This window comes from Ambystoma mexicanum, chromosome 1p (assembly GCF_040938575.1).
Source record: "Ambystoma mexicanum isolate Mex_15411 chromosome 1p, UKY_AmexF1_1, whole genome shotgun sequence".
NCBI classification, from domain to species: domain Eukaryota; kingdom Metazoa; phylum Chordata; class Amphibia; order Caudata; family Ambystomatidae; genus Ambystoma; species Ambystoma mexicanum.
Genome location: NC_090921.1, coordinates 174,975,961 through 174,996,551, shown reverse-complemented (window position 1 = coordinate 174,996,551; position 20,591 = coordinate 174,975,961). Strand labels below are relative to the sequence as shown.

The 20,591-nt window shown below is 45.2% G+C and overlaps 1 protein-coding gene across 1 annotated transcript in view; it reads right to left on the bottom strand.

The window, feature by feature from the left end:
* LOC138567725 (solute carrier family 25 member 35-like) overlaps positions 1 to 14,538 on the bottom strand; it is a 328,461-nt gene extending 313,923 nt beyond the window's left edge. Inside the window, exon 1 of the mRNA XM_069646202.1 lies at positions 13,980 to 14,538. Within this exon, the coding sequence (XP_069502303.1) occupies positions 13,980 to 14,513 (534 nt within the window). The 5' untranslated portion in view covers positions 14,514 to 14,538. The remainder of the gene's footprint in view (positions 1 to 13,979) is intronic.
* Positions 14,539 to 20,591: the final 6,053 nt, after the last annotated feature.

The window sequence follows — 20,591 nt, the reverse complement described above, 5'->3', positions numbered from 1 at the left end:
TTACTACTGTTGTGATGGAAATTAGTATATCCCACCCCTTAGGCACTTTCAGGGGCAGAGAACCCCATATGAAGTGATGTAATGTATAAGGGGGGAGAACACTGCACAATTAAACACCACATAGAAGTAGTATAGCGCCAACAGTAGATGCGCAGCGCTGGAAAACACAGAATGAAACTCCATTTTGTAGTAGACCAAAAAGCACAGACATGTATGATTGAGCTGCACCTGCCAAACTCCATGAACTCAGCTTACTAGGAATCCATGCAGCCAGTTCTCACGGAACTTCACTCCCCCCCCCCCCCGCCCCTTGTCCCTTCACTGTTGCAAACATTTAGTATCTTTCAGAGGAATGCGCCCTCCAAGAGCGTGAAACAACTCCAGGCTGCGTGAAGCATCCATTCATCTCCACTAAACTGCCAATAGGCCCCTAACCCCCACCCAGCTAGCCCAAAGCTAGGCCCACACCACTGACTCTACCCCCACACCTCAGCATTCTATGATAAGCAAGTGACCCTCCTGTCCTAATACAAATCAAGTGGCCAAAAAAGATCCAAGCATGCGCGACTGTATTTCTTGAAGCATAAAACATGACCTTTGTAACACTAAGTATAGGGAGGGATAAATTAAAGATCAAACCCAGGATGGAGAACTCGAGTGCAGGAAATGGGTATCAACGAATCCCTGAATATGTGGGTCAGCACGACTGTATTTTATCCTCCCTTCCCTCTGGCACCAGTTCCTGTGCCTCCCAGGTGCATGCCACAGTAATGGAATAGGGATTTTAGCGTGTTAGTTTAGCTGTAACAAAGTAGTATACGACCAACCGGACCTTCACCCAAGACTGAAATGAGCCCAGCTGCCCCACCTGGAGCTGGAATGACAGCAACAGAACTAACCAATTGAAGCCTGGCATCCCCTATGGAGCAGGTCCATCCATACGGCAAAACCAATCAGTAACACCCGTTTCTACTGCATATGATGATGTCACATGGCTTTTTAAGTGTCTGCCTGTCCTTAGATTAACCAGAGCCCTCTCGAGCAGCAGAGTCCTTTGGTGGTATTTGTATTCTGTACAATTAAACCTTGTTATCCTCGAAACGCCAGCTCCTGGCCTATTTCCCTAGAGGGATGTCTTTATTATGAGTGTGCAAAAAAAAAAAAAAGGTACTCCGCTTCACTACCTCACGGAAAAAAACTGCAAAATAAATCTAAGAACCATCAAATAGGCAATTTAAATAAACACATTTCCTAAATTCCTCAGAAATATACATTTGACGGAAGCAGCAGCAAGTAAAGCATTGGATAACAGAAGGTCGGCTGATTTTGATGCTGAAAGAATTAAACAAATCGTGCCTGTACCACTGGATCGGTACACAAAGGGTAATGTTGCTTGTGGTTCAAATTCTGTCACAGTGGATATCCCTCAGGGTAGATGCCCGAGTAAGACAAGTCAAGACTTGAGCTCTCAGTCTGAATTATTCAAGTTGTCGCTTAATGTAAGGTTTTTCGACGTACAAAAAGGGATAATCCATGATTTCATTGAATCCGAAGTGTCATAGAGAAAAAATTGAAAGTCATTTAAACGAAAATGATTTGTTTTTTTCACCCTCTAACTTTTCTACTTACCTTTTGGCGGCACACTTCGCTCTTTGCTGCCGACGCCACCATTCCTTTGCTACGCCGGTTCCCTTCACTTACGTGCAAGAGAAACGCACCGCAGGGTCCTTTTTTTTTACTTTGTCTCCTGCTTTGCATTTTATGGCAGTGAGTGACATTCCCACAACTCCTGAAGTTCCATAATGTTGATCATGGGGAACGTAATAGAGTCTACTAGTACTTCGCACTCTAAGGGTATTGCCATGGGCTCTCACCGAATGGGTCCTGGGATTGCTTGGTCAACAGTGAGCTTGCCAAACCAGACGAATGACAGGGAGTGTGCATTCGAAAACTAAGGGCCAAACAGATCAGAACCTTCCACTGAAACTACTGTTGGAGCTAGTTGTACACGCGGATGATACTGTCATTTTAAATAGCACAAATGTTCTGCAACTCTTTCACGAGATTCCGTTTTTACGTCTACTAATTTCGAAGGATATTGAATTAGTTTACTGTATAGATAAACCAAGATTAGATGTGGTTGAATGATACACCAGTCTGGTTGACTCCATGTTTTGATTAAGAATACCTGTCTAGATACTATACAGCTTTTATCTGATGTGATTTATGGTATTTTAGCAGTAAAGTGTTTTCTCTTGGGGGATAGAGTTGTAAGCCCATTGCTCATTATAAATATCTATTGGAACCCCTAGTTATCCAATTTGGATGTCTTCTTGTTGGCGGTTTGTGACTTGTGTGAACATTTTGTCAGTGAATATGGGGGGGCAGAATATTATGCCTACAGTGATTTTAACTCAGATTGTTTAGCTGCACAAATTGATATAAGTGATCGCCTGCCTATTTACCAATTACGGAAAACTGCAAGTTCTAAGAATGGTAAAAGATGGTTAGAGTTGCTTCAGGTTTGGAATCTGAAATTTGCCAATTGATCTATTGAGGGTGATGTCCTGGGAAAGTCTACGTGGAAAAATGTAAAACTCAGGCATTGATTATCTGACCTTGTGCTCTCTTTTGTTTGAGAAATATATTAGTTTCATGGTGGTAGATGTAGAGGCAAGTGACCACAATATGCTATTTCTATATTTGAGCTGAAACTGGGAAGAGTTACTACCTCCAGCTACAATGATCTGACTGCACATGGGAAAGGCCACAGTGTTGGTAGGAGAGTTGGTAACATAGTTCGTTTTAATCATAACACTGAGAAGTTCTAATTGGAAACTACTTATGATAAAAGGTTTGAACTAATAACACCAAACAATTTTTTATATGTACTGAGCTTTAATAATGCTATAATAGAACATACAAACCTTTGTACAAACAAGAGAGAGCGGGCTTTGATCGACTGATTCAGACAAAAAAAAGAAAGGAAAAAAAGAGCCCTAAGGTGATAACTATGCTTCTTGAGAGGTTCTAGACCGATTCGTGACTGTGAAGCTAAAAATTAAACAATTGAAGCAGAATTATAAAGAATTAACTTAGATCCGACCACTATACAAAAACTACAGCAAGAAAGTGAATCTATGTTAAGGGCAGTGGTCTCAAATTCACGTAATCAGCAAACTGACAGGTATTTATTTTTTCATTTATAAAACACACTAAACCCGAGGGCATCAAGGTGCGTAATTCATATGAAATGGGAATAAAGACAGTAGATTAGTCAGAGTCAGGCAGAGTTATGCAAATTGCCAAGTTATTAGTGATCTCCGGTAGGTCCAGTATGATTGCTCAGCTTGCAAGTGCAAAGGGAGTACTTTTGTTTGGCTGAGATAATTGTGAAGCTCGAGCCGGCTGCTTTTGCCCGTTTAAATTTGGGTTGTGTGAGACAATGAGCATTAGTCGCTCTGGTGGGTCTGGAAGACATTGCTTTTGTACTTTCCTGTGACAGGTAGAGGGGAGCCGCATTGGAAAGACATCTGGGCGCGATTGACAGGGTTTTAAATAACATCTGTTCAAGAATTGTGAGCCAATGTGCCTTTCTTCTTGCAGTAGTGATTTGTTCAAGTTTGGGGAAGTTAAGAGCTGCTCGCAGTGCCTTTATTCTGGATCACCGGCATCTTTCGGATGTTGTGCTCAGATGTGCCTGCGAAGAGTGCGTTACAATATTTGAGCCTTGATCCGATGATAGCTTGGGCAATTGTAAGGCAGTTGTCAGGGGATAAGAACAGTCTGGCAGCATTGATCAATTTAGTAGTGTAGGCGGCACAGATGGAAATGACGTTCCCTTGGCACGTGAGCGGCAGAGTAGCATCCACGTATTCTCCCAATGTCTTCACTGAGGAAGAGACAGGGATCAGAATGGCGTCAATATTGAAAGAGGTGTACTGGCCGTCAAGCTTCTTGATCACTGTCGAAGAACCTACCAGGAGGATCCCTGGCTTCTTATCATTAAGGCAAAGGTGGTGAGTGGTCATCCAGGCCTGGATGGTCACGTAGGCAGTGTTTAGAGTAGCAGCGTCTCCCTGGTAGTTGCCGGAAAGGGGGAGTAAGATTTGTGTATCATCGGCATAGTTAATGTAATATATGGCGATGGAGTCTAGTAAGTCGAAAAGTGTTTTTTTTAAATGAAAAGGGTCGGGGATACACATGTCCATTGTGGCAAGCCGCAAGAGATGGGTGCCAGAGGAGCACAGGTGTTCTCGCAAATACCCTAATGGATCTTTTCTCCAGGAATAAGGCAATCCAAGTCAAGGCCTCAGGTAAACAATTGCCTGCCGCGGTTAGGTGGTGACAGAGGATTTTGTAGATGACCTGATTGAACACAGCAGATAGCAAAAGGGCAGGCCTAGCCTTGTCCCTTATGTAATAAAGCTGGTTCTTCAAATCGAGCAATGCTGATTCTGTTACGTGGCCGGGGCAGAACCCAGACAGGCACACGCCCAAGATGTGATTGGTTTCCAAGTAGCACTAAATTTGCAGATATGTTGCTCTGTCCAATATTTTCAGTAAGGGACCGTAGTGATTGGATGGTAGTTGTTTGGGACCGTCAGGTCTAGTGAGGGTTTTTTAATGAGTTGGAGTACCCAGGCTCTTTGAGACAAGTGGAGACTACTCCTACGGCGAAGGAGACATCGATAAAGGTGGCAATGAAGGGTGCCAGGACCTCAGACCACTCCTTAGTGAGGGCTGCTGGGTAAATATCCCCTTTGCATCTTGATGGTTTCAGGCTCTTTAAGATAGTTCTGACTTTGGCTTCAGAGACATCGATAAAGCGGAACCTAGGAAGGTCTTTGTGAGCAGCAGTGGGGGTGTGGAGTGGCCGGCAAAGGCTGCTGTGAGGATTTTTGAGTAGGTTGCTTGAGGGCGATTTTTTTGTAAAGGGTGTCCATTTTGGAAAGCATAGCATTTTGAATATTAGTTCACCATGTGTTACTCACCGGACGGGAAGTAAACCAATCGGTGGCCGGAAGACACAGGACTGCACTATTGATTGAAGAGCTAGGTCGGGGCCTCCAACCTAGCCTCCTCTCTGTGAGGGCACAAGACCTTTTTAACGATATGATCCTCTGCTGGGTAGGACCAGGCAGATGGACTGATTGCTCAAAAGGGCGGGGAGAACACGCCGCCAAGATCCCAGCTGTAAAGGAAAAACAAGAGGTGAGCAAATGGAACTTTAAGAAGAATCCCTTCCCTTGATACTTCTTGCTAGTAGTACCTGAGCTATGCCCTCCCCTTGTTTTAAGGCAACCGGAACCACCTATAAGTAAGAAAGGAGAATGTAACCTATAGTAATGATAGTGGTCGCTTAGCTACGAGGTATGGACTCATAAAGATAGAAAACCCTTACCACGGCTGTGCTGTTGAATCCGAGTTGTCCCAAAGAGTTCAAAAACGGAGGTACAAAATAACAAACGGGTAGGTTAGTTAGGGAACTGAACCCGGGCGGAAGGGGGCCGCGCTAGAGTCGAGTGGGTGCACTATCTGCAAGGCGTCCCTGTGCACTACTGAAGAATGTCCAACGGAAGTCTGATTGTGGAGATGATGGCAACAGCAACAATAAGAGGCACAATTGAATTGGAGTATTGTAGATGATGGTTCAGCGGCAGGCAAATGCAGTCCGTGAAGGAGGAAACAGGTCTGGTACACGGTTAAGTAGTTTTCCAAAAAGCGGCAGGCAAAGGCAGTCCGTGAAGGAGGAAACAGGTCTGGTACACGGGTAAGTAAGGTAGGATCGAAGACGGAACTTCTAAACACCGGGATGCAACTTTAATCAGAAGCAGCGTCTTGCCTGGTTCTGAGGATTAAATCGGGAAGGAAAAAGGCGGAACCGGACGAAACCGAGGTTCACGCATCATCGCCTCTCTGCTGACAGCGGGAGGCGGAAGGCTGGGAATCGTAGTCCAACTTGCCGCAGGGCGCTGCGGAGTGAGCCGAAGCCGCTATTTTCCTGGGCAGTTGCCAGTGGGCGTAGAATGGATTTGCAATGTGACGCATGCCCTTACGAAGGGCAATAATCCTCCTCCGTGCCTGCCGAGGCGTAACAGCATGTCTCATCTTTCGTGATGGGGGCGTTGGAGGGAGGTTCTAATTCCCGGAGGATGGTGAAAATCTCACGGGTGTTGGACTTTGCATTGGCAATTCTGACATTATATGTGGTAGATTTAGCCAGGAGGATAGCTTATTTATAGCATTTGGCTGAGGTAGTGAACAGAAACTTCAAGGCATCTGTGGGTGATTTTTTCCATTTAGATTCTGCTAGCCGTTTACTGGTCCGGAGATCTTGAAGGGCAGGAGTGAACCAGGAGTTTGTGTGATGAAGGTTTAGATTTTTGTGGCACTAACGGGGCAATGGAGTCAATGGCTGCGGTCAAAGTCTTCGAATAAAGGTCAGCAAGCACATTTGAGTCCATAGAGTGGGGAAATTCAGATTGGAGTGTGCTGAGCAGAGGCGCAATACGATCCTTGGTGAGGTTTCTTGCGCTGCAGGCCAGTGTAGGGGCAGCAACGGGGTGGCATGTGCATTATGCCTGATAAGCAATATTGTGAAGTGCACTATGTGGTGGTCTGACCAAGGACAGGGGCTGTTGATCCAGACAACTGGCAGTTGGGATCTGCAATCCAGTCAAGGATGCAACCTTTGATATGGGTAGGGGCGTTAATGCAGTGCTTGAAGCTTTGTGCACTGAGCAAGTTGGCTACTAAGGAGGCAATTGGGTCGATTGGGTTGTTGTATCCCAAGTCTCCTAGTTGGATAGTTTAGAATGCAGGCTTGGTATGGGCTCCCAAGGTGCGTAGTAGGTCCTCTTCCAAGGATTGTGCCGAGCCTGGGGGCGATAGATGACATGGACAGTGATAGTGTCTGTGTATGGGATGGGCAGTTTGACAGATAAGATATCACAGTTACCATGCAGGATAGTACTGAATTATCTTATGGGTAGGGTATCCTTTGCTATCAGTGCCACTCCTCCACCTCCCGCATTGGAGCTGTCGCTCCAGAAGATAGAGAAGCCGAGGGGAAAAGCTAACGATAGAGCTGGGCGATAGGCTGCATGTAGCCACGTTTCTGCGGCAGCTAGGATATCGAGGTTGAATACAGCAATGAGGTCATTAATGTCTAGAGCATGAGCAGGGATGGACCTAGCATTGACAAGAGCACAGTTTAGTGGTGGAATGGGTGTGTTGGATTTTTTTAGGTTAGGTAGTGCATTAGTTGGGGCAATTACCGGGGTGGCTTGTGAGGCACCTGGTAGGAGGCATGTTTTGGCATTTGGAGCTATAAGAGATATATTACTCTACTGTAGCTACAACTCATGCTTACTTGGAGGTTTGTAGAGGATGGATTGGGATGAGGAGATGGTCTGGGTTAGCATGTGGCCCCTGTAGGTAGCAAGCTGCTTACCTTTGGGAGCAGATGTGGTGCCAGGGCAATCTCCAAGGCGTGGGTTCCTTGACTCTATTGATTGGGTGTGGGAGAGGAAAAGCATGCTGTCGCATGGAGAATCTGGGGTGGCAATACATCTGTGAGTGGAGGGTAGCTTGGCTTTATGGCTGGGTCTAACACCAAGTCCCAAGTTTCTGGTCTCTGTGGATGGGCAGTGGGAGATAGAGGGCAAGCTGGAAGGCCATGAGCGGACTTTACTGTATAGTTAGTCAGGTTAGTGAAGACGCATTACAATGCAACCCTGTATCAGAAGGGGCGTGTGAATTGCATTTTAAATCACTTTACAAGGGGTCTCAGCGACAAAATGTGGTACTTATAGCTAATGTTGACCAGAGTTTGTATTTTGATATTGAAACTACTGAAATGTTAATCACAAAAGCCTCAAACTCCCAGCCCTGACGGTCTAAACACCTCTGAAAAGCAATATTTTGCTGTGGGCCAATATTCTCTATGTTCTGTTTACAAACATTAAAGTAGAAAAAACGTTTTCCGGTTATATGGAAACAATCTGTAATGATCACAATTTATATGAAGGGGGAATCAGCGGACACTTTAAATTACCGCCCTATTTCCCTTCTTGATGCGGACAGTAACATTTTTGCTACCCTTATTCTACATGAGTGGGCAAAGTGGGCAGCAGCTACCAATCAGTTGGAGACGGCGCAAACTGGGTTCCATAAAGGAAAGAACACCATCATAGTTTTATTGTCAAATGCCTGCAAGAGAAGGCAGAGGGTAAGAATGTGGCCCCAATTTATATAGCCGCAGTAGACTTTATACAGGCATTTGACACAGTAAATAGAGCTTGACTCTGGAAAAATGTTGCGCGATTGGAACCTGCCGCATCCCCTTTTCGTCAATTTTAATCTCTATCCATGAAGACACTACAAGTACGAATGAACAGGCAGAGGTCTTTAAAAGATTTTTCGACCCATAGAGGTCTTAGGCAAGGCTGTGTGTTGGCCACGTGCCTGTTCATTCTGTATGTGTCTGATTTGCGTAATTACTTACTGCCCTCAGTGTTTGTTTCCCCTGCAGATCGGCTATTTAAAAAGGTACAGTGGCTGCTGATAATATACTGTTGATCGACCAGACTCTGCTAAGACTACAGAGGATCTTGCCCAGCATTAAGAACTATGCTCAAGATAATGATTTGGTGATTAACCTATAGAAGACAAATATTGTTCGTTTTTTGATGAATCAGAGGAAACCATCTGCTTTTACCTGGAGTAGTCTGAACTCTGTTTTATTTCCATTTCATTTTCTAGCATTTCTTATCTTGGTTGTAGGATTGATGGATCTCCCAGTGGGTTCTATGTCATATTTTTGCTTTTTGGAGGTCACCTAACAAAAAGACTGATTTTTCTTTCGGTCGATTTTAGGCAGCCTGCATAAAAGGAAAATATCCCCTTGCCTTGATCCCCACCCCCACCCTCTCTGCCCGGATGACTTCTAAATCGGGGGGATTCCACCTCCCCCCCCACCCCAGTCTCCTCTTCCTCACCCGCTGCTGCCTCTCTCCCCACCCGACATCCCGTTCCCAAAAACACGCACCCAGCACACATAAACACACGCAGACACACACAGCAACACGTACCTGTTCTCCTGTGCCTGTCTGCCCCTCCTGCGCACACTTGTGTGAGGCAGAGACACGACAGTTCGATTTAGAAAAGCTGCTCTGTGCGATCACAGAGCGGCCTTTCTAAATCAATGTTCTTTGAATTTGGGCTAGTGAAAACTATCCTTTCACTTAGTACCCTCCCAGTGTTCACCACCTGGTAATAGTTTTAAAGCAAAGGGCTTAGCAATTTGCAGCCCAGATGAGGCGGATCAAGGGGAAGTATGCCTGGTTCCCATTGGTACCTGTTATCAAGTTGTAGCGGCTTGAGGTTATTCCAGTTCTTTTATATGGTTTAGAAGCCAATTGTCATGCAAGAGAAGTAGCCTGGGGTAAAAATAAAAGAAGCTGTTACATGGAGAAGGGTGCTTAATTTACCAAATTGCCTTCCGGTAGCATCTCTCTGGTTTGAATTGGGCTTAGTATCCATGTCGGCTTGGTACAAATGGAAGGTGCTGTCATTTTTTAGGAATATTTTAGATCCAACACTGAATTAAATATTAAAGAATTTACACCAGTCAATGATTGTACATAACTCAGCCCCTGTGTTCAAGTTTAGAATTTTTTCTGAGTCTATTTTAGATAATATAAGGCAGTCAAAAGAACATTTAAAATCCAATCCTAGTCATGTAAAGAAGATATTATTTCGGGAAAACTGGATTGAGACAATTGACAAGATGCAAGTTTATAAACTATATGGAAGTCTCTCTAAATGTGATAACCCATCGGAATTGTACCATCTTCTCTGCAAAAACGTCCAAATGGTTTTTAGAGAGACTAGTTTCTCTGCTTCAGGTTGAATTTATTGAAGACAGGTGAAACGGAATCAAATCGCTCAATGGGTTCCTTTTTCTGTTTACATTGTAATAATGAGGAAGCAGTACAAACTAGAAAACACTTGATTCTTCAGTGTCCCTCCTTACAGAATAATAGAATCCTGTTATTTCAGAGATTTGTGCACAAGGTGCACACGGAGGTTCGGGTGGGATGGAGACATTTTGTGAATGGCCATGAGATACCTGCAGCTGTTTTGAAATTTTTGAATCAAATTGGGCTAATGAAATTACGTTGGTAATTATTAAATGTTATGCGTGTGAATGTTGAAGGACAATGAATTGAGATGAACAGTGGATGTAAAATGTATTTCCTTTTTAAAGTGTGATTAGGTATTTTTGATTTCTTTCTTGTCCAATCAGTTTCAGAAAGTGTTGCTGCCTCCGTTTAATTCATCCCCAGGGCCACTTTTGTTTAACTTTTATTTGCACCTGCTGACCGATCTTATTGCTGAGTATGGGTGCCTTTCTACGGCTACGCAGATGATACACGGGTACTTTTTCGCGTATATGCTCCACGGTTGGATCCTCCCTCCAAACTTCATAACTGTTTATGTTCCATTGGGAATTGGATGGCCATGAATTGGCTAAAACTCAATGGTGATTAAACAGAGGTTTTGGTGGTAGGTTCTCCTGCCTCTGGCTTCCCATGAAGCGAAGCGCCGAATATTGGCATGCCTATTTGGGACTCTGTCCTCTGCCTTTGGAAGCAGTAAAAAGTCTTGGAATTAAACTTCTTTCCAGTGGCTCCGGAGAAGCGCAAATCTCTTATTTTCTTTTATTTATTTAATTGTTTTTTAATATCGTGCCTAATACTGTGCCTGAGTTCGGTTTCTAAGCACGGATCTGGGATTCGAACTTCTGTTGCTCTGCGTGGTCTTGCTTCCAAGACCACGCGTTGCCCCTGTGCTATCCTCCGTTCACCGTCTCAGTCTTCTGTGTGCCATATGGGTTTTGCCAAGCTTAAAATATTGATGAAAATCTTATCATTTCTCCCTCCCGAGTCTAGGACCAAGGTGGTTGCTTCTTCCATTTTGGGGTACGTAGACTATTGCAATGGCATCTATTTGGGTCAACCTGCTTTCTTGCTTCAGTTTCTGCAGAACTCTGCAGCGCAGTTAGGTCTCGGAGCACCAAGGATGTCACATTCTTTGGCCCTGCTTTGCCAGCTGCATAATACTGGTGCAGAATATATGTGCTCAAAGTTCACCCTATATAGGCATGTTATAACCCTGTGGTCTTTCTCACAAGTTCTATAGAAGATTCTGAGCTTTTGCAGGGCACGACCCTGGGGATGATGCTTCTCAGTCTTGCCTCTTTCTCTATGGAACTTTCGTCCTGTGCTGCTTTGTCAGTTCACTGATCACCATCAGTTTCGTAGAAACCTGAAAACGTATCTTTTATGATCTCTGGGTGACCTGTCTAGTTGGTTTTCGCCTCTATCTTGTGTTGCTAGTGCCTAGATGCTGGGTCATAGTTCACGCTCAACAAGTGTTTATACAATACAATAAAATACAATACGATATGCTATTGATCATTTTTAGCTTTTGTAATTTACATTTTAAGATTATGTAAGTTATTTCCTAATGTGTAAAATTCTATACTAATGTGTAAGGTTAATAGCTTTAACGAATTCACAGTAAAAATTTTTAAAAAGAATTCACCAACTTCAGTGACTACTACACATCAACAGTAGCCTTGTGACTATTCAATGAGAGACACATGTTGAAAGTGACAATTAGAGCAGGACTCATTAAATCCTATCTCAAAATCTATAACTCAATTAAATAAAAGTATTTCTAGATTCCATAAAATAAATCAATTTGACAGACTTCCTTTCCACAAAGACTCGTAGACTTAATTAAAGAAAGGGGGACCAATTGGACAAATGAAGAAATGTCTGAATAAACAACAGAATTACAAGAAACAAAGAAAAGTGAGCTCATGTTCAATGAGGGCTAACGCAAATGTAATGCATAAAAGTCCTGCATACGAGTTAATTGTAATTGAATTTATGTTACACCTCATTTTCAATCATTTGGTATGGCAGAGAGGAGCGGTGGATCGTAAGTTAAAATTGCGCCATACATATAGACCAGCATTTACGTCAGCTTGACATTTTCATGCTGGCGTAAATGCTGTGGATTCCTATGGGATTTGTATACTTTTCACATTAGCAACATACTGGTGAGTTCCATAGAAATCCATTTTAAATGCTGCCTGCCATGCGCAAAAGACAGGCAACGTTTCCTCGTTTTGAATGGTGAAAAGGGGTGGCGTAAAAGGGAGTGCAACACCATTTTATACTCCCCTTTTGCACTCTGCTGTGCAAAAGATGAAAGTTACCCAGAGGCTGGGCATGTGATGCCATGTGTACACCAAAGTGTAAACATAGCAGGCCCTGTCCACGTAAAGTACGCAGAACTCAAACATAAGCTCCAAGGAAGACAAATAGGAACGAATCACATAACAAATATTCACTAGAAGTTACTTACTAAGTGAAAAGCAAAAATGTCACCGAGGGTACAAAATAAACGTGGAAGAACGATATACCGATCTAAATAATGTTCTAGTCTACCAACATAGAAAAAAACAAACATTACAAATTCCCGTACCGTTATTGAGTCTATATATTACCATTTTCATTTTTTTTCATGTTCCCGGTGTCCCTGTTTTTCCTGGACATTCGCCTATTTGTATTACCCCTTACCCCGGATAGCTCCTGTCCTCGAACGCGCCCCCAGTTTATAAGAAAAGAGGTGTTAAAATGAGGCCCCGGCCCTGGCAGCGACTGGTGATGTGATGTCAACATGCCACAACACCCAGAAACGGAAGAGTCATCACGAGGCAGACCAGGCGCAGAACTACAGAGAATTGCTGACTTTTCCTGGCGTGTCTTTTCTTGCGTGTTTTTGGTCTAGCTCTACTTCCCCTCTCGTCCAGCCCTCCACGCCCCCACCCCCTATGTCCACCCTTCACTCAGCTCCTGCTCTCCTTCCTATAAATTGTCCCGCCTCTACCTCCGGTTAATGCCCCTTCTCACTTCCGTGATTCATATTGATTGTGTGAGTCTCTCTCAGCTCTCTGTATTTGTCGCTTAAACAGTTTGCATATTTTACCCATCTCTTCACCTCGTGCTCGCTTCTCTAAATGTACTTTGTTTCTTTTCTCTGAGTTGTGACGTTGTCTACTCACTGCCAATGCTTGTAGACAAAAATATGTATATTGTGGGGAAACTACAACTTGTAGAACATACTTGCCAACCCTACTGATTTAGGCAGTAGGCTACTGCTTTTTAAGCAGTCCTAAGACCTACAGGTTTGGGTGACTGATCCTACTGCTTTTTACAGGGGCAGGTAATTTATGTGACTCTAAGGCGGGGCAGGCTACAGGACAAAGCATGCAACACATTAGTTTGTCTGTGCAGTGGGCGGGTAAGTGATTACTGATGGGTTTAGGTCCATCCACTGAGCTGACAGCTGCATGACTCTGCCCTGCACTCTGGCCGGGACAGGTCTTAGGTGAACCACCAGTGAAGGCAAGTGGCAGAACGTACCACCATCACACAGCATCTGCCTATCAGACCGAGCAGGGTATCAGGCTCCATGTTGTTCAGTGTTCCACTTGCACTGCAGGAATAAATATGTACTGCCTGGGCTGCTGCTACAGAGCAGTGGCAAACGTTGCCTACCAGCTCTGTGTGATTACCTTCTGTGAAGTTAGGTCATTGAATTCCGTGTTAACATACCCTTCACAATTATACATTTGAGCATCTTTCCATGTTGTGCTGTTTGATGTGTTGTGTATTTCAGAATTCTCCAGTGGGGCCAGCAATGAATGTTTTCTATTTTCCTGTGATGTCATTGTTATGCTAAGCATTATTTTTGAAACTTGAAAAATCCTACATCTTTTTGGTCACCGAATGTTGGCAAGTATGGTAGAAAAGCTATACCTTACTCAACACACTAGCACACACTAGCAACCACTTCCCCCTGGTCCGCCACCAGCTTTCTCCCCAAAGGCTTCTCACCAGGTAGGCAGGGCTGCCGATCAGCGCCCCCATCACTCCGGCCGCCGCTCCGGCCAGTGGGCTGCGTATGGGGCCCTTGGTGTGTCCCGCGCTCTCCAGGGCCGCGTAGGTCCCAAGGCGCACGCCGTTCATGCAGAACTGGTAGAGCAGACCGGCGGACAGGCCGCGCTGCAGCGCCAGGGCGCCATCTTTGCGCGCGATGGCGTACATGGCCTGGAAGGCGTTGCGGTAGTGCGTGCTGTAGGTGCCGCGCGCGCAGAGCTCCCCCTGCAACTGCATGCGGGTCTTCACCACCTCCAGAGGATTCGAGAACAGGCAAGCGGCGCAGCCCGCCAAACCGCTTAGAATGAAATCCATCCAATCAGAGGAGAGAGGCACGTGGATGCAGAGCCCCCGTGAGACCAATGGGAGGTGAGCTCGAGGCCACCTCTGGCGGAGCTCAACTGACAGGTGGCGTTGCCGCGGCGAACCTATCAAGAGCCGGACGACCAAAGTGTGGCGCGCTCCACAGCCACCTGTCAAAAGTGAAAGCATCGCGAGCCGGCATCCCTGAACTGAAGGAGAATCGCGGAGGATCAGTGACGCACTACGAATTTCTGAACCAATCGGCGTACAGCATATGACGTCCTCCGAACCAATCATGGCGTTTGTTGCGCACCATCCCAGGGCGCGCCTCTCTTTTGCTCGGAAGGAGCCGGGGAAACTGGTCAGACAACCGCATGCCACCCTCGTGTGGACGCAATGTAAGGCTTCTGTTCTGAAAAGCAATTTATAACAAACCGAAATCGGTATTTGTTACAACAAAAGCAGAGATTCATCATTCGAAAAATATTTTCAACCTCATTTGACTAAATTGACGGAATTTTCTATGCTGGAAATAGAAGACAATTTTAGGATTCGACGCGGGTGGGCGAGCGGTCACAGACAGGAGTTGATTGGGCGGCAGCGATCGATGGCCTCGGAAATAAGGTTGGATTTATGGCTGTTAAGTAACACTCCGTTTTATACGGATGGCCCGAAATCCGCGCAAATCACACAATAATCCGACCTACTACATAGCGCTGAACTCACCCGCCTTGAAAGCAGATGTATCACCCCCAAGTCCCTCCCTCATACGCCCATTCACTTCTATGGGCCTCTCACCCGCTAACACGAAAACGGTGTGTTTTCACCCGCCTTGGTGACAAAAAAAAGGTTGGGAGCTATGCCTACAGCAAAAATGATATTATTCTAGATGTATTTTCCCTATCCTGAATGGAGCCCTACTACTCAATTGCAATCGAGAAAATTAAAGTGAGCCTAAAGAAACGCTGCTCTAAAGAAAATGCACCAGCTTATAGTTCTTGTGTCAAACAGCACGCAGCTTTACGCATCCATTCTGTTTTTAATTTCGCATATTTTATTAAATAAGAATTGTGAACTCTCTCCTGGTTCTGTAGCGATTAAGCATTAACTGCACTTTGATTTACTGAAAAAAAAGAAAAAAAATGACAATCCGGAGAAGCGCACTATTGAGCTTGGACTGTGTCTGCTGAGTGTGGAAACAGCTGATCACTGCATGTTCAGTCTATTCAGACCCTCAAGGATATGTGTGGCACAACATTTTACGAATTGAGGCATTTTTGCGGCACGCTTTTTAATGACTTGAGGGTGTAAGATTGGAACAGTGCAGTGTGTGAGGCTATAAGAGAACCAGGTTGTCATTATTTATACCTTTTGGGTGAATCTAATACGAAAAGTCCCAGATGTCCCTGTCTTGACAGAACAGCATTTGTTTTGCTCTACATGTTGGGTTTAGGCTATAATGATGAAAATGTGCCCCCTCTAAGTTCTCTAAGTCCTCTAAGATAGAGAACAAGAGGAAATTAAACAAGAAGAAACAATCTTCCAGTTCTAAATGGTGGATGAAAAGACGATTTGTACGCTTTTGAGTCAATTAAAACCCACTAATGATTTGTCATGTAAGATACCAGCATACGTGGCAAAAAATTTAGCAAAGGATTTGGCACCATTTATTACGACTTTCGTGAATAAGTCTTTACAAGACTCCCAAGTTCCTAAAGCCCTAAAAAAGCACTAATAAAGCCACTCTTAAAAAAATCCAATTTAGACCCGTAAATAATGAAGAATTACCGACTGGTGGCAAATCTGATGTGGCCAACCAAAATATTGGAAAAAGTGGCTTGTTCCCAATTCCAAGCTTTTGTAGACAAGGACGAACTGTTAGATAACCTGCAGTCGGGTTTTCGGCCAAATCATGGTACGGAGTCAGCATTGCTGGCCGTACAAGACGATTTGTTAAAGGCGGCGGATGGGGGAAACTCATCAGTATTACTAATGTTGGACCTATCCGCGGCCTTTGACACCGTGAACCATAAGATAATGGCACAACGAATAGGGCAAGTGGGAAAAGCATCCAAAGAATGGTGAGATGGTTTGAATCATTTCTTCAAGATAGATCGCAGAGAGTTATATTGGATGGATTTATTTCCCAGATGGTATATCAGACCACTCACCGCTCCTAATAGATTGGAATCAAACCGGCCCAAGACCCCCTATCCCCATGTGGAGAATGCCGATAGACGCCTTAAGTGACCCGGTGTTCAAAGAAGAACTCCATGAATTCATAGATAGTTTTATTGAGAGGAATACGGGAACTGTGGCCCGCCTGAGCACGATGTGGGACGCTCTCAAACTAGTGGCGAGGGGGGAAATCTTCGCGAAAGCAGGGGGCATCAGGAAACAAATGAGGGCTGAATTAGATCAGTCGGAGCGACAGATCGAGCAGCTCGAATCCACCCCGGTGGATACTCACCAAAGAGAAGAGAACCTCAAGGAACTTAGAGGTAAATGTGCGCAGGCTTGGGATAGGCTAGCCAAGTTTGATTATGCCACCAGAACAAACAGTACGCACAGGGAAGCCGACAGACCTAGCAGAATGCTGGCCTGGTTGTGTAGGAAAGAACACCCCAAGTACACGATTACCACGATACAGACTGAAGTAGGTAAGGTAGTACAGACACAGCAAGACATAAACGAAACCTTTAAGGGCTTCTATGAACACCTTTACTCTCACAGAGATCAGGTTCCCCGTGACCAAATCATAGACACCCTGGAGGAAATAGGGCTCCCCAAATGGACCCCGGAACAGGCTGAAGCCCTTGACGCAGATATCACAGCGGAGGATATAGCAGAGGCAATCAAGTCACTGACCAATGCTAAGACCCCCGGGAGTGACAGACTGCCCACTGAATTTTATAAGGCATATGAAACCTCCCTAACACCCCTGTTACATGCGGTCTTCCAGGAGGCACATGAGAAAGGGATACTTCCCGACAGCATGAGGGAAACCTTGTTAATTCCAATCATTAAGCCAAATAAACCCACCGACAAATGTGACTCCTACCGCCCAATAGCCATGCTTAACTGTGATGTGAAAATATTGACCACGGTACTAGCAGACAGACTGGCTAAAATTATAGGGGATGTGGTACATGAGGATCAGTGTGGCTTCATACCGAGCCGGAACACGACCATGAATCTACGTAGGGTGCAACAAGTTATTGCCCAGACAGAGGCCAATACGGAGGCATATGCGCTGCTGTCCCTGGATGCTATTAAGGCATTCAATTCTATATTCTGGGAGTGGCTAGTGGAGGTTCTTCTGGGTTTCAGCTTTGGCCCAGGGTTCATTAGATGGATCAAGATATTTTATAACAGACCTACGGCCAGAGTAAAAACAGGGAAACACATATCTGGGGCCTGGGACATACGTAGGGGCACTAGGCAGGGATGCCCGCTCTCCCCCATGCTTTACGTACTGGGACTGGAGCCCATTGCCATATACTTCCGAAAACAATTCTTTGATGCCGGGATTCGGCTGGGGGACACTGACCATATTATTTCCCTTTACGCAGACGACGAGCTATTGTACGTCAGAGACCCACAAAATAACGTGCCCACGATGTTAGACGTCCTAGACAACTTTGCAAGGTTCTCTGGCATACAATTTAGTAGGGCAAAGTCCTGCCTCTTCCCTCTGGCAGCCCTCAAGGGGAAAGACACAGCAGCACTTCCAGCAGTAGGAATACACTGGGAGCTGACCTCATTTAAGTATTTAGGCATACACATAATGCATACCCCTATATTAATGCATGAACACAACACGACTGCGATCCCAGCTTTGAGAAAATCCATGCAATTTTGGGCGAATCTCCCCCTATCCATGATGGGAAGAGCTGCCAAAATTAAAATGATTGTCCTTCCCAGATTCTTGTACGGGTACCAGAACATACACTTATACATTAATGCGCCTTTTTTCCGCCTCCTAGAAAGGATAGTTCGGGACTTCTTGTGGGGATCAGGGAGACGCAAGATAGCATTATCCACCCTGATGCTACGTACACCCAAGGGGGAATCCAACTCCCGAACTTCGAAAAGTACTACCTTGCAGCACAGCTTAGTTTTGTTACTAAATGGCTGGCAGATGAAGCCACATCTGAGACCCCCCTTATGCAGACCCTAGTATCCTCGTTGCATATGAAAGAACTCATCTGGGCCCCCTCCCACCTAATGCGAAATGTCCCGTCCATGGCTATCCTGGGGCAAAAAATATGGCGCAGGGCGGTAATCCTTGCCTGCTCTAAGCCCTACTACTCCCCGGACATACCGTTACTCTCGGACCTATGTGGCTCCGTAGCTGACTTGCACCACCTCAGGCACTGGGAAAGGAGCGGGATATACTCATGGGGGGACCTGTTTGCGGATGGGGCCTTTAAAGACTTTGAAACACTTCAGGAAGTAGATGGAGTCCATACGGGCCAGTTCCTGTGGTATCAGAAGATGAGAACCACAGCAAGAACCAAATGGTCGTCATGGCCGGAAGAACCGGAGTCAAACCCCCTGATCACACTACTCTATGCGCTGGGCGAGAGCTGGAAGCCGGTATCCCAGATATATGCCCACCTGAGCGACGTCCCCAACCCACGGGGCCCCGCTTTGAGAGTCAAATGGGAAGCAGACATGGGCCGGGAACTGTCAGATGGTGAATGGGAAAGGGCCTTGACATTCCCCAAGTCTGTCTCCAGGAACCACAGATTCAGACAACTACAACTCAACCTACTACACCAAAAATATCTAACTCCGTCCAGGCTGGCAAAAATCAAGAATACGTTGCCCTCTAACTGTACATGGTGTGGACAGAGCGATGCGGACTTAATCCACGTATTCTGGAAGTGCATTAGGACACAATCCCTGTGGACCGCCGTACAACAGACAAGCGACAATCTGGGAGTGACTAGATACAAATGGACCCCGGAGGAATGCCTGCTCGGAACATACACCAGACCGGCCAAACTCAAGCACCTCACCAGATTAATGGACATTATGTGTATAAGGACCATCGCAATGTCTTGGAAGAAAACGGCTGGGCCCCAACAGAAAAGCTGGCACTCTGAACTGAAACGCTGGGTACGAGCAGAAACAAGGGCTTGGGAGGACAATGTGGCCAGATCCACAGATGACTCTAGTATGACCCTTGAGGCCTGGAAAGAACTCACAGACTCCCTGTTGTACCCCTCTGATGATAAGCCCCCATGAACTGGCACGAACCCACTAAAACACAACCATGAACTGAATTAACAAGACCTGTGGCCCCCACGCTATCACCCCACGGGGCTCTCACGGACATGGGCCCCCTCCTTTTCCCCTCCTTCCGGACCATCAGGACCCCCCCCTGCTCCACCAAGCAACTTCACCTTAACAGCAAACACCGGGAGATAGTTGAATGTTATAATGTTAATGTATTAATATGTTTAAAGTATTAGTTCGCAATGCTCATCATCCTGAAAATGCGGACACGCCTGGTGTCCTGTAAATGTACTAAATAACAAATGCCAATAAACAAATTTGAAAATAAAATTTCTTTCCCAGATGGTTGAGTTGGAATGCGGGGTTCCCGAGGGTTCCTCTTTATCTCCTCTCATTTTTAATATGTACTTCCGTCCAGTCTTTCGAATATTTAAAAAATATGGTTTGTTGTTTCATTCATATGCAGATGACACACAACTTTATATGGAACTCCAGAATAGTGAGGACACATTCGAAAGAATTAATCAGTGTATGGAAGAGCTCAAGGAGTGGATGACTGACAACCACCTACAGCTAAATGCAGCAAAAACAGAAATCATACTATTTGGCCCAAAGAATAAAATATCACAAGAAAGACAACATTTTCCTCCATTGATTTTAGGGGAACAACTGTAGTATGCTAAAAAAGTTAAAAACTTAGGCTGTTGGTGGCAGGAAAATTTGGGAAGTGAGAGTCTGGTGGGAGAAAAGGTAAAAGCAGTACACTTTGCACTGCGATCCTTGCGGAGCATACTGCCTTATATCCCAACAGAAGACAGGGCAGCTGTGGTAGGGGCAGTGACTAACCCCCACCTAGATTACTGTAACAGTCTGCTAGCGGGAATCCCGCAAAAACAGATGGACAGACTGCAAAAGGCGCAGAATGCAGCAGTTAGAGTAATTGGGAACCTCAGAAAACGAGATCATGTATCAACTAGGCAGAGATCCATCCACTGGTTGATGGTGGAGGACAGAATCAAGTTT